At 36.3% G+C, this 14925-nt stretch overlaps 1 protein-coding gene across 3 annotated transcripts in view; it reads right to left on the minus strand.

The window, feature by feature from the left end:
* Positions 1-6197: 6197 nt before the first annotated feature.
* LINGO2 (leucine rich repeat and Ig domain containing 2) overlaps positions 6198-14925 on the minus strand; it is a 6800733-nt gene continuing 6792005 nt past the window's right edge. For all 3 annotated transcript variants that reach the window (XM_044061897.1, XM_044061899.1, XM_044061898.1), the window contains one exon: positions 6198-11267. In XM_044061897.1, the coding sequence (XP_043917832.1) occupies positions 9408-11231 (1824 nt within the window). In that variant the 5' untranslated portion in view covers positions 11232-11267 and the 3' untranslated portion in view covers positions 6198-9407. The remainder of the gene's footprint in view (positions 11268-14925) is intronic.

Here is a 14925-nt window from a genome sequence, read left to right on the forward strand (position 1 = left end):
CCCTTTGTAATTGTGTTACTGTGGACACTGTTACCTCTGAATGTCTGCCATCATCCTCAAAGTGTTCATCTGGGTTTGAATATACTGGTACAGAGGTGTAGGAGTTTTCCATCTATACAAGTGTGAGTGCAATGTTAGCATGTTGTTAACTTTGTGATGGACTGTCACTTCCTGCAGAGTTATTAACATGTCTTGGGGTGTGAAATCCTGCCAATAGCATGGGGCTGGGTACCACTTTCCTCAGTCTGTCTCATAAATACAAGTTATCATTTTCATCATCAACATCATCATCATCATCAGCCGTTCTTCTGCTGATATCCTCCAAATTGATTGGAATAGGAGAACAGTTTGTTTCTCTTCCAGACCCTGTAAAAATGATTTGAAACTATTGCTAATAATAAAATAGCATACACTATAATATGCTTATTAAGGAGATGTGAGTAACACTTACCATTTACCCTGCCTTCATTCAATCTGTGTTATTGTAGAAGATTCACCTGTTAATAGTAAATGTCATGAGTTTAATGTAATCATTCCTTGTTAGCATTCCATTCGCCTTATAAACATATGTTATTGTTTTTAAACCAACCTTCCTGAGCAGACGTATGTTGCTGCTTCAGACATTGGTAATAGCCAGTGTCCACACCATGTCTGCAGAATCACTACAGGACACAAAGTAAATGATTTTATCAGTGATCATTAATCACACATCCTTACTATTTAAGTGCACAATTAAAGCACATATATGTGCACAATCACTACATGACACCAAAGTAAATAATTTTATCAGTGATCCCTTATCATTTCCCACTGCAGCTATAATGCTTTTCCACTTAACAAATGGCAGCTTTAGACTATTCACTAAAGCCATGCCAATATGCCTGTCATATCAGTAGAATAAAAATGTCTTCAAGATAACTCACTAATTCTGCATCATTTTGAAGTGTTTCATATTAAATTATAATATTTTTATTATTTTTCCTTACTTTAAGAAGTTTGCTGCTTCCCAAGATATTTGTCACCTAACTCAAGTAATCACAAGTTAATATGGTGGTGTTTAACTATTTAATGTAAATTCAGGTCCATTTGCATGTTTTGTATGAAAATTAGGCCTCTTTACATTTATCTCTATGAACTGGAGTAATATGCAAATGTGTACAGTGATTTATGAACATAGGTTACTCTCAGCTGAGTATGAACGCACTATGGACAGCAATGGAGTCTTCAGCACTCCTCAGCTGTCCCCAGCATTCCAAGGGAATTCAAGGATATTCTCAGATATGCTCAAATCTCTACATATTTAGAAAAAAACAAAATGGAGTCATATGTATTACAGTTTATACAACCACAGAGTGTAATCTCTATCCATCTAATATCGTCTTGCACATCTTCTCACCTCAGACCAATCGATGCTTCATAAAAGCTGGGAATCACGTTCATAGGAATATGTATTTATGTGCTTCCCTATCACCCCATAAAAAAAAAAAAAGAATATTACTGTTGATAAAATGCAGGAATGCATGACATTCCACTGTAATACTTCATAACATTTCAAAAGACAGCTAAGGCACTGTATTGCAACAATAGCAGTTCTAAGCAGTAGAGGGAGTGGTTCTAAACGAATAAACCACAGAACTACTCCTACTTTTTTTTATTCTGGTTCTGCCACTTCTAATGATGACAGCTTCTGAAGGCATGAGATTCACTCCAAGCTAGTCAGATAGGGAAAAGATTGAGGTGTGCCTAATAAGTTCCAAGGGAAAAAAAAAAAAAAAAAACAACAGTGCTGTCACAAATATGATGACCTACAGAAGCATAGGCACGGCCAGCTGGCTGAGTGCGTTCACCAGATAGAGGCAATGAGGCCAGAGTTCTATAGAATGCATTAAATTAATAAATAAATTATTTATTTATCTTTGTGGGTCATATTAAACATAGGTATTATTAAAAAATTCAAGAAGGTTGCATAATTGAAGGTATTTGCTAAATTAAATATGTGCCTTCAAAAATATACATGGGATGCTATTATAATAATACAAAATAAAGCATAATCTTGTACAAAAAAACTGCATCAACATGTAAATGTATGGATTATTTATGTGCTAATGTAATTTTCTGTATAAATATAAATGTCACACATGCATGAGGAATATAATAATACTGTACCAATGGGTCCTGACAACAGGATGCAGGTGAAATAGCACTAAGCACAATTTAACCACATCCCTGACAACATTGTTCAATCTCAGTCTCCATGCAGGTTTTGTATTAATAGAATGGAGAACAGCTACAGTCATTATCCAGCATAATGGCGGACCTTCCACAGACCCTATCAGTTACAGACCCATAAGTCGGACCAGCCTCATATACAAAGCTGTAGAAAGTCTTATCATGGAATTAATCAATCAGGACATAAGGCACCTCCAAACACTGGACTTGTCTTGGTCTGGATTTGACAAGGGTGGTCATGCTTACTCAACCTGGTGGATTTTTTTGAAAAGGTTGCCAGAGCAATGGATGAAAGCAAAATGGTACACACCACATACTTTGACCTGCCCAAAGATTTTGACACAATTTCCCACTCATGCAAATTAGAAAAGCTAAATAAATAGGGAATAAACCCTTATGTCACCAATTGGATTGCCAACTGGCTCAAAGATAGGATGCAGAAAATCAAAAAGTTACCTCCACAAAAAAGACCAATCACCAGTATAGTCCCACAGGATCTGTTCTGGGACCACTCATGTTTGACATCTACTTTTCTGAAGTAAAGACCAATTCCGAAAGGGTATGGCTGACTAACTTTGCAGATGACTGCGAGCTAGGAGCAGTCATTGAATCCCCAAATGACTTAGCCATCCCACAGGAAAGTTCATTTCAAATAAATAACTGGTATCAAAATCATGGTCCCCAGGGGGCTACCACAATTATAATACACCGCTAAGAGTTGACATAATTGCCCAGGATTTGGGAAGTTATGTGCACAGTGACCTAACCTTTGATCAACATGTGTCTATTGTTGTAAGAAAGTCCTTCTATATTGCACAGCTTGTAAAAAAGAGATTGTGTGTAGATCTAGGGATGTTATTGTCCGCCTTTACTCAGCCCTCATTAGGCCAATCATTGAATATAATGACCATTTTAGCATTTATTTAGACACATGCAACAACTGGAATGCCCACAGAGATATCTTACTAAAAGGATACAAGGCCTAAACAATATGTCCTATGTGGAGTGACTTAAAGTCCTGTCACTGCACTTGGTATCCTACAGACTAATAAGAGGTGACCTGTGTCTGGCATACAAGGTATCCTCTAACCCATTACTTATGAATTTACTGCACATCAATAAGTCACATGCCATCAGAAATACTTGGTCTATGGATCTAAATCTCTTCTGCAACATCAACAGAACATTTTGTTAGGAGAGGCTGTGGAACAGATTCTGCATCCACATAAAACAAAACTCATCCCTGTCCATTTTTAAGTGTAACTTACATCTATGAATGGGAAACAGAATATTTATCCCAGGACTGCCCCCTGTACTACTAATGGACAGATGCAGCTCCTAAATTCTTTATCCCATGCATGGTCCCCTCAGATTTTCTGTGGTATAATCCCAGTTATTCTCATTAGGGGTAATATACAACATGGTATGGGTAAGGCCAATCTATAACTAAATGGGATACATTATTCTGAGCACAAAGAAGGAAAATGACTAGGTTTAAAATGGCCCACAAGGACAGCTAGCCTAGTACTTGCCTATGAACCTATAATAACCTGCATGTATATGTCTGCAAATCACAGATACATATCTGTATGAGAATACTTAAAACTGATTTTAGATGGATTTATGTAGAAAGCAAAAAACAAGTTTATATTTCCATTTATTATTGCATTAATGTAGGCATTAGATAAATTTCATGCAGTTTGTATAGACCAAATATATATTTAGTAGTACAATAATTGTAAAAGACAGTCATGTCTTATACAATTTTAAATGCACAAAGAAGATGGCTGACTTCATTCAGGCACCATAGCCTAGTTAGAGTAGAGATTGCGTGGGTGGGGATTAGGGATGTTGCATTGTCAAGAGAATGTCCAGCTCATATTTGACTAGGAAGTTTCCAGTATTGTTACTTCTGTATTACTTCAAATGATTGTAAATCATCCCCTTATATGCCTAGAATTCTTAAGGAAGAAAACCATCAAATCCCTTACTTCTGTACAGCTAAGGAAATGAAAACTTCCTTGAATTGCTACATTTTCTGTGGGTCTTTGGGACTTGGTTCAGGATGTGCTGGTGGGTGTCATGGGCAGATGGATTTAGTCCTTTAAAGCATTGCTTCAGTATGTTGAGTGCCCAGCTGGTATTGACCACTCTACCACCACAGGCCCCCCTTCACTCAGCATTGGTGTGGGAGCATTTCAGACTCTGTGGGCTGGTATTCCTGTTGGCACATCTTCAGTCCTTCTTGCCTTATCCTTTCTACTACATATTCTTACCTACTTCCTTCACTAACTATTTTTATACTCTATCATATATAAAAACAAATTAAAACTATCCTACACCAGATACATAGTGCCCCTCCTCACACACCTCCTCCAGCAAAATCCTATTGATATTTTCATTCTGTGTTCCCTTTTTGTTTTTTCTCCCCTTTTTCAATCTTTCCTGTCTCCCCCTTTCCACTCTTTAATGACACCATCAGGGTATCCACATAAGGATACCCTTATATAAAACATTTTAAACTCCATGATTTTTTTAAAATATTAATAATAAAAACTGTGCAGTCACTTGTGTTAAGCATTTCAAGTGTGACTGTGCATATCCACATCTGTCTACAATATCCAAATACAAATGAATTAATATGAAGCCTATGTCTTCCACATATTACTTCACATGTACTTAATGCTTTACTTTAGGTAATTTATACTTTTGCCTTAAGTGGGCATGTTTTTCAAAACAACTTTGCTTTTCCTTATTCACCACTAATACCTTGTGCTTAGCTTATTTTTCATATACTTGTAGTGGTGCTTCTTGCAAACAACTGCTATGCAGCTGTGAACTCTAGGATTATGAATACCACCCTATCTACTGACAAAATTATCCAAATACCAAATGCAACTCTGCAGACATCTATAGCAGTTGCACTGTTTATATGATAATTACTTTAATGCAAGTGTTAACCACGGAATGTAATGATGTCATTTCTGCTTTGCTCTAAATATATGTGAGAATTAAGTCTATACTCAAGTTTGTACTTTCACAGTAAGGAACTCCAATATTAAGCAAAGTCAACTCTGAAAGAATCACTTTTCTACTGGAATGCTCAAATGGTGCAGTGGTACATTGCTCTGACTGTGGTGTCCAGGGCCCTGGGTTTGAGACTTGGGTAGGGTGATTATTTATGCTGGAGGAATAGATTCCTGTCCCAGAGACCTCCCATAGTCAGGAACCAACTACCCATTCATGTCAAGTAAAGCTCCTCATTGGCTCTCTTTAAGAAAAATCTTGACGACTGGGTGGGAAATAGAAAATTCACCCCAGGGATCACTTCTGTGGCACTGCTTGACAGGGGCACAGGAAAATAATTTTCTTGGGTGGCAAAAGCCAGGGAACCTTTTTGGCTAGGCTTATATAGGTCCCAGGGCCAATAGCCTAGTACCTACCTATGAACATATGAAACTATGAACAGAACTTGGGAAAACAACCGATAGGTCAGCTACATTTTTTGGTGGGGGGAGTAAGTAAGATAAATGCATTTTGTTCAAGGAGTCAAAAGAAAAATAAGTATGAGCTCCTGTATCTCAATATCTGTGTACAAGACTACTTTTATAAACAGCCTTTTCTTTCATCCCTATTTTAGCTGTATATGTCTTGTTTATTGCAAAAATTGGATATCTGAACACATTAAATGACCTTTAAGATAGATTTGGTTAGGACAGAAACATTCATGTGAAGAATACACCTTTGCTAACTGTATCTCAGAAATTGTATGCCATTTGCAAAACTGCATTTCCCATTTTAGCTGAATGTTCTGCATGAACTTCAGGTGATTGTATTTTTTTTCTGGAGAGCAGCAATTCCTTCTTATATTTTTTTTCTGGATAGCAGCAATTCCTTCTTAAGCAGCTGAGATTCAGAGTTCATTCAATGAATGCTTATTTCCTCAGCACAGAGCTGACCAAATTAAGTTACCAACAACACAATGCTTTATTTTGTCCCATGATTATACAGTGATGCAGTTAATAGGAAAATATGAAACTGTTGTATCTTTAGGACATTGTTAAATACGATTTTACTATTTCAGAAATGCACATCATACCTCTAGACTGGCAAGCAGTCAATCATTTTCACCATTACTGGCAAACGTGAGCACAACTGTTATACTTTTCCTGAGGAAAATATTTAAAAAGAAACTTGTCCATTGACTAGTACTTTTAATGTGATCTGCAGCAAAACTTGGTAACCTGTGCTGGTAAGTCCTTTGTGTGCTATTAGTTGTATGCATTTTGCTAAATAGCTGAAACCCTTTAATACAGTCTTCACAATGTACTGCATCAGTAGTATTAATTCATTGATCACCACTAAATGTATTGGTTCATGCATTCACTGTGGGAACAAAGAGAATGCCAGTCTTGGTGTAAACAGAATATGTTTGGCTTCATAAATGGAAATAATTTTTTAGCATGTTAATGTATAGCTGCACTCAAAGAATGTAAAGATTCTAAATATATACAACTGAAAAAAATAAAGATTCTTTCAGTATTTTTTTTCATATAATTTCTTTACTCCATTATCTTCCTGAAACATTTGCGTAAATTGTTTAAATATACCTTTGTAAATGTCAATTCACATTCCATCAAAATGAATACTGTGATAGCTATATAGCCCATGGTTCAAAACAAAAATATTTTGGCTTAGCATTCCTCTTTGAATCAGAAACAATGTCTGCCTTCACTTCTCAGTGTATGTCTGCCCAGTGGCTGTTTACGTTTAAGCTGTTCATGTCTGAACATGCTCATTCATTGTGATTAACACATAGACCATTTAAATAAAACATAAGGTCTGAGCCCTCTTATTATGAAATAGCACACAGTGTACTGTTAAGAAATATTTCCAATAAAGGTGTGCAGGTGTCTTGGCTTTGTGTGGTCTGTGAAGGAAAGAATCATGATACTTAGCTCTGTTTTGAGAGCAAACACCAGCTGTTTTTGGTAAAGAGGATATAGCACATTAATGGTCCTGATAAGACTCAGCATTAATATACTACACCACTCCCAGCTGTTTAACCAATTGATAATTATATCTGAGTAAACAATTTAACATAGTGTTAGAATTACCCTTTGGAAACTTCCGAGATTTATGTTTGCCCATACATATTTAGGTCTGTCACTAAATGCTTTAAATGCATAAGCTTGCACGAATGCCTTGCTAGTGAAGTGTACTAAATTTAAGGGGCAGTTATTAATACCAGCTCCATAATTTTATGCAGTTTTCAAACTGCTACATGCATCACCAAATTAACATGAACTAAGGATTACATCATAAACTCTTTTTGATGAAATAGTGTCATTGTTGAAATAAGTAAAATGTGAAAATACTGTCATTCAATTACCCCTTATGAGTCAATAAGAGCTATAAAATTGATGAACATAGTTTAATGATTTGCTGTCCATCCTGTTAATTGACAAATTATTGGCTTGTGCCATCTATCCTACCGAAAAGGTATCTGGGAGTTTGTGCAACATCGGCTTAAATGAACTCTCATTCTCAGGAATAACTTAATCATGACAGATGGTCAAAATAACTCAGCAACATACATTTTACGTGAAAAAAATGGTTGAATTAAGACGTGATGAACTCTAAGCATACTGCCTGGTACACTCTGTGTCGTTTTTCTATAGGCTCTTAATATAGATCATGAAAATCTATCAGAATTAATGTAAAGCATTGGGGTTTACATTACGGAAAAATATTTGTAACATTTACAGTGGAGTTACACATACAGTTATTTAAGAAATGTATGGTGTGAACAATTGCTTATACGCATGGTGGCTTTGCATCAGAGAAGCAAAACAGTGTTTCATTGTTATGAAGGCCATTCTCCCAAACAGAATATCTCAAGCATTATATATAATTTTAATATCATAGCTAGAATTTCTCTACCTGACATCTGCAATCAAATGACAGGGCAGGATGTTTATGTGTATATTAGCACAGATTCTAGACTCATTCTTCATTTTTACACTTCAGTGCCAACTTGTTTGTAAACTGGAACAACAAAATGCATAATTTGTTTTAACATTTCCTCTCCATTCTGAAGAAGCCTTAACAGTGATGCAGACATGGATGACAAAACATGAAAAAGAACATGCTAATGATGAGAATAATTATGTCTACCATGGTACCCGATTCATGTGAATTCAGCATGTTGGGTGTTAAAAGATATCAAAATTCCTTGCAACATCTCAACACAGCATGATGCATACTTGTCAGGTGTGAGATTATGTGAAGGAGTAATATCTTTCCTGATGACATGACTTACCAATAAACAGTTCAAAGCACTGCAACGTATTTTGCCAGAAGTAGCTATACGGTATATCAAGGTGGATATGATCCTCTAGCCACACATATTATCTTATTCTCTATGTGCCCAAAGGGGTCAGAAACAGATATTTGTAATCAGGATCGTAATTTCCATGACAGCATTTAACTTATGAATATGGATGTACAATGCCAGGTCTCTCTGTACTATTTAAATAACATTTTTTTTTTCATTCTCATCATAATTACAAAAATACCTGTCAGCTGAGAATTAACATACAGTAGCTGATTGGAGTTTAAGAGTAAGAGTTACTGCACATGAATGGGGAATGGGAAAATATTTCTTATGTGTGGACAAATAAGCAGAGCATCCTATTCATATTGCTTTAAGATGTACACACAGTATAAAAAAAAGAAAACAAAGATTCATTTCTTAGCAATGCAGACACAACAGTAAAGAATGGTGCAAGGCTGAAAACACGTAGACAAATAATATTGGTCGATACAAATTCCACTGAAGAGCATGTTGTAGACAAAGGCGTCTCTTTAATGTAAAGCCTACACTGTAGGTTTTCTTGCCATGGTAGAAAATTCTGAAATGTTATTTATCACTGGAACCAACAAATTCTTGTTGAGGTCTCCAGATCCATAATTTCTGCAGTACAGACAACTACAGAACCAGTACTCTAAGGACCTGACCACTTTTTTCCAGTGTTTGGTAGCTGTAGGGTATTATCGAAGAATCCTGTAAATGGATACCGTTAGGACCTATGAGCTGCCATGCTCTGGCAAAATATTATGCCAGATTTATTTACTTCTGATAAAAAATGCCAAAATAAGCATCCACAGGTAACCTCTTAAATCATTTTCATATTGAACCTACGGGGACCTGGCACCTCTGCCTCAACCACAGCTCCATTTGTTTTGCGTGGAATATATTCTAGGTCAATGCTGTTTTTGTGCTTGCCTTTCCCTCGGCTCCACACAAAAAGTAGCAGGAAACAAAACAGAACCACACCAAGAAATGTAAAACATCCCATTGCAGTGGAAACTAGAATTGTTTTAAGGTCCAAAGAAAATGTTTGATTCTGTACATTGGTCCCATTGGAACTGGTACTATTAGAGTTTGTCATATACATAGGAGTCCTGTTAGTATTCAGAAATTCTGAAGCAAGTCCTTTGACAGTTATAGTAGCTGTAAGGGTATCATTTCCAGCAGCATTACTTGCCACACATGTGTATGTACCATTGTCCTGGACATCAGCAATTCTGATTTCTAGGGTTCCGTCTCCCAGTACGGTAGCTCTGCCATGGGATTTTACAGTGACTATTGTTCTGTGGGGTGTCTCCCATGATATGAAGGGCTTTGGTTCACCCTCAGCACTGCAATACAGTTGCACTGTTTGCCCTTGTTCGACTTGAAGGTGCTGAATGCTCTTATCTTGAATTTTTGGCTTTTTGCAAGTAAAATGAAAAGAAATGACATTGCTATGGAAGTCCTTGAAGAGCCTGTATTTGATGCTGTCTGGTGCAATGCAGAATGGCTGCTGGTCACAAAACTTGAGGCTGTGTTGCCGTTGCAAAATCCAAAGGAGACGGCAGTCACAAGCAAGAGGGTTGTTTTCTATGCAGAGAAACTCAAGGCTTTTTGGAGACTGGAATACACTTTCTTCCAAAGTTTCCAAAAGGTTTTGGGAAACATTTAGAACATGAAGAAACTTTAAGCCCTGAAAGGCATGTGGTTCAATTGTCCTTAACTGGGCCCCCACTACGTGAAACTCTTGTAGCCGTACTAAATCTAGAAACATTCCTGCTTCAATAGTGCTGATGGGATTGTATGAAAGGTTTAAGTGTGTCAGGTAAACCAGGTGTTTAAGAGCAGTATGAGGTATTGTAGACAAATTGGTATTTGTAATTGACAAGAAAGTGAGGTTCAGTCCATATAGGCTATTAGGAGGCAACATGTCTAGAAATGGCCAATAGTCAATTTCCAGGTATTTCAGATGAAACAGCTTCTTAAAGGCAAAGGCATGCAATGCATTAATGCTCAAATGTCCTAATCGCAGGCTGACAAGGTTGTGGAGGCGTGAAAGAGCATCTGTGGGAACTACAGTTAGGTTGCATTTTTCCAATGTGAGATGCTGTAGACTTAGCAATCCACTGAAGGCTCTATGTGATATATAAACCAAGTCATTGTCCCCTACTTCAAGGGACCTCAGATTATGTAAGTCCTGGAACATATAGTCCAGTAATATAACTATTTTGTTCTCACTTATATCTAATTTTGTTAGATTAGACAAGCCTGCAAACACACCTAGCTGAATAAGTTTTAGGCGATTGCTTTTCAATCCAAGATATCGCAAATTATTAAGGTTATTAAATGCTCCAGGCTCTACACTTGAGATGATATTGTCACTAAGATCAATTTCTTCAAGATGAGTGTAAGCAGAAAATTCCTCAGGATTTATCGCTTTGAGTTTGTTTTTGCTGAGGTCCAATATCCTGGTTTCAATGGGTATACCCTCTGGAATAGAAATAAGGCGTTTTCTATGACAGATGACAGATTTGTTCTGGGCTGAACATTCGCAGCGAGCTGGGCAGCCAGTAGTGGATCCCATGAAGACTAAGATGACTGCCAATCCCAGGAATGGCTGCCAATATGAAAGGGCCATGTGAAGCATGACTTTACTTACGTAGTCGAATATTCTGTCAAGGGCCTGAAAAAGAGAAAAAAACAGATATCATTTCAAGTAAAGTTAATAAAGGTCATGTCATATTAAATAAACAGAATCTCCTCTTGTGAGGGTAGCTTCACTTTAACAGTCATTGTATTTTTGAAGTCTTCTCTATGTTGTACTTTTCATAGAATGCTGCTAAAACTTTGGCCCTGACCACAACCATAAGTGATTTGATAAACAGGTACGAACCTTTAACTCCGGTATTTACCTAATGGTACATCATGGTAGGTAGAGTAGAGAAGGCAGCTAAACTCCCTGCTACTGAGTTATCGTTTACGTAAAATGAGGAGCAGTGCATTAAAATACCTAACAAACGTTTGCATTATATCCATCGACATATGGTGTTTTTCTCTTATGCCTCCTCACCTTTTGTTTGAGGCAACAAACAAAATTACGGTAACTTAGTACATTTTTCAGTACAAAGTCCAACCAGTTGGTGTTGAAGTGCTGAAGTATAACCAATAAAGAATAGTAACACAACGTTGTGAGTCCACAGATAAAATTTATTAATCCACAATTAGTTAAGCGCTTTCATCAAACAGTATGACTTCGTCAGAACAGTTAAAATATAAAATTTCAAGCTTAAATAACCAATAATTTGAATTTATTGGTCTAACAATTACCAAATCATGTTTCAAACATGCCAAATCTCATGAATAATGAATAATGAAACCAATATGTATATAAATCCAGCAATGAACATGCTTACCATTACAATATATATGTGAAAAAAACACATTTTTAAAAAATATATTATTTTCTGTGTAAATTATAAGACAATAATTGTTAACATTATTTTAAAAAATATATTTTTCCTCCATATTAATAGTTACTTCACTGACCAAATGACCATTGTGTTATACTAGATCTGCCTTCTCTTTCAAAACAGGCATAATTGAAAGATATTCATTGATGCCAGGGGCTTGGTCAGCAGCTAGTCGAAGTTGCCACATCAATTCCTTCTTGTGCAACCTGTTTTGCCAATCACCCCCTCCTCACATCCACTGTAACAAAATCCAAAATGACAAACTTAAAACCAGTAAAAATTACTACAGAGACAACTGTGTTTGTATAACGCATTAGTATTTTTTCCACATTTGATATCGTATAAATGCTCGTATATCCTGTTCTTCAACATCCTTTCCGTCTTGCCGACGTAGAATGAGGAACAAGAAGTACATTTAGCAAGATATACCAACTTACTGGAACAACAGTTTCCGTTTTTCAAATAAATGTGACTTTTGTTAAGGTTATTAATAAAAATGTCGCGTTCCAGCATTATATAGCAACAATAATGACATCTACCACAAGGCTTACTACCATATGTGTTTCTCTGTTTCCCATTGAAGTTTCTAGAAACCTCAACCAAAGACTTTATGTTACTACCTACTTTGGTAGAAAAAATTGGTTTATCACCAAGTACCCTGATAATTTCCGGATTGGTTCTGAAAATATTCCAATTCTTTAACAAAGTTGTTTTAACTTGAGAATAAAAGGGACTAAACTGGACTACACATGCCTGTTGAAAATTGGTACCAACCCTAGTGTTACCAAAATCAAAAATATCAACTGATTTGTAATTAGTGCTACCCAGTAATGGTTTGTACACCATAGCCCATTTTTCACCAACCTCCTGTAGTATTGAATCAATGAAGTAGCCCAGGTAGCCTCTCTCTAGAAACATTTTCCTTAAATTCTGGAATTCCAGTATCACATCCTCTTTTATAGTGGTCATTCTGGCTATTCTCACTGCCTGCCCTTTTACAATACTTCTTTTCTGGTGAATAGGGTGGTGACTGGTATAATGTAAATATGCATTGCAAAAAGTGTTTTTTCTATAGATCTTGGAATGGAATCTGTTTTCTTTTTTGAAAATCTGCACATCAAGGAAATTAATTTCCTGCTGATGGTATTGAAAGGTAAATCTTAAATACCTAGTAGTTTGATTTATATATTCCAAAAACCTAGGGATTCCTGCTACATCCCCTTTCCACAAAATAAAAATGTCATCCAAAAATCTACCATAGTATGCAATGCAAGATGAAAATTCCATGTCAGGTTGAAAAATGTATTTTTGTTCCCACCCTAAGAGAAGCAAGTTGGCATACAAAGGGGCACATGCAACATCCATAGCTACTCCCTGCAGTTGTTTAAAGTATTCACCACCAAAAAATATGAAATTATTCTCAAGAATCAGGCTCATCAACTCACATAAAAAAGATACCTCATCAGATTCTAAAGCAGAATGAGAAAAAAGAACTTCCTCAAAAAAATAAAGCCCTTCCAGTTTTGGAATACAAGAAAAAAGATCCTGCACATCAACTGTAAGAAACCAACAATCAGATATCCAAATGTCTTGCTTGAGCTGACCCAAAAAGTCCCAGGAATCTTTTAACAAATGCAGAAATTTTTTGACAATATGTTTTAATTTAACATCCACATAAACCGCTAGGTTGTGGGTCTTAGATCCTGCAGCTGCAACTATGGGTCGGAATGGTGGTTTCCTAAAATCTTTGTGGACCTTCGGTATCCCAAAAATGGTTGGTATCCTAGGAGATTTGTTTGATAAGAAATTATATTCTTCCTTCGAAATTCTCTGGTCTATCAGGTATTCATATAGGAAACTATCCAATCTCCTATAAGAAATATTGATTTCATTTTTAGAACATAAAGAATATCTATCCTCCTGGAATAGAATATTCTGCATGTCGTTGTTATATTCTTCTACACCATATATAACCACCCCACCCCCTTTGTCTGGGGTCATAATTCTTATATCCCTGTTGTTTCTAATACTGTCAAGGATGTTTTTTTCTTTAGTGTTCAAGTTATTAAAAACTTTCCTTTTTTCACCCCAAGTTTTATATAGATCCTCCCTGACAAGTTTCTCATATGCCACTATAAGTGGATGCAATGGGGGTTTAAACATGATACTTTTCTTTAATACCCTGTTTGATTCACCCTTGTTTACTTTATCTGACAGAATGAGGTTCAAATTTAGTTTCCTAAGATACAACTGCAGGTCAATCATAACAGAAGCTACATCCGGCACATGGGTTGGTACAAACTTAAATCCCTTTGAAAATAATGAAAATAAAACCTTGGTAATAGGAACATTAGAATAATTATATATGTTGAAACCATCCAAACTATACTTGATGTTTTCAACACTCTGAATCTGTCCTGTACTGTCTACCATTGGTTGTAAGTCTGATTCTGTTTCACAACCCTGCTGTAAGTCTTGTTTGTCCCTTGTCTGCGTTTGGCTATTCTTTCCGAGCGTCAAGGCATGGGAAAATCCTGAATGTCATCCAAACACTCAAGATCATTACCACCATAGTGGATATCATCCATGTCAATTTCAATGTTGAGACTAGTTCTAGGCCCATTTTCTATCCTTCCAGGACCGTGTTCCTCCTGCTGCTGCGTATAAAAAAACAGTTTGTCAGTGGGATAAGCCCTACCTTGCTTATATTGTTTATTATCCCTTTCCATCTTTTTAATTTTTTCTTGAATATATTGTCACATTTTTGATCCACTCTACTAATAATCTTATAATACAAGTTTTCATACTGGGGAAACAGTAAATCAGTATTAATATTTTCATTCAACATATTCACTTCTTCCCTTAATCCAG

This window comes from Protopterus annectens, chromosome 2.part0 (genome assembly GCF_019279795.1).
Source record: "Protopterus annectens isolate FY-2018-M chromosome 2.part0, PAN1.0, whole genome shotgun sequence".
Classification (NCBI taxonomy): domain Eukaryota; kingdom Metazoa; phylum Chordata; order Ceratodontiformes; family Protopteridae; genus Protopterus; species Protopterus annectens.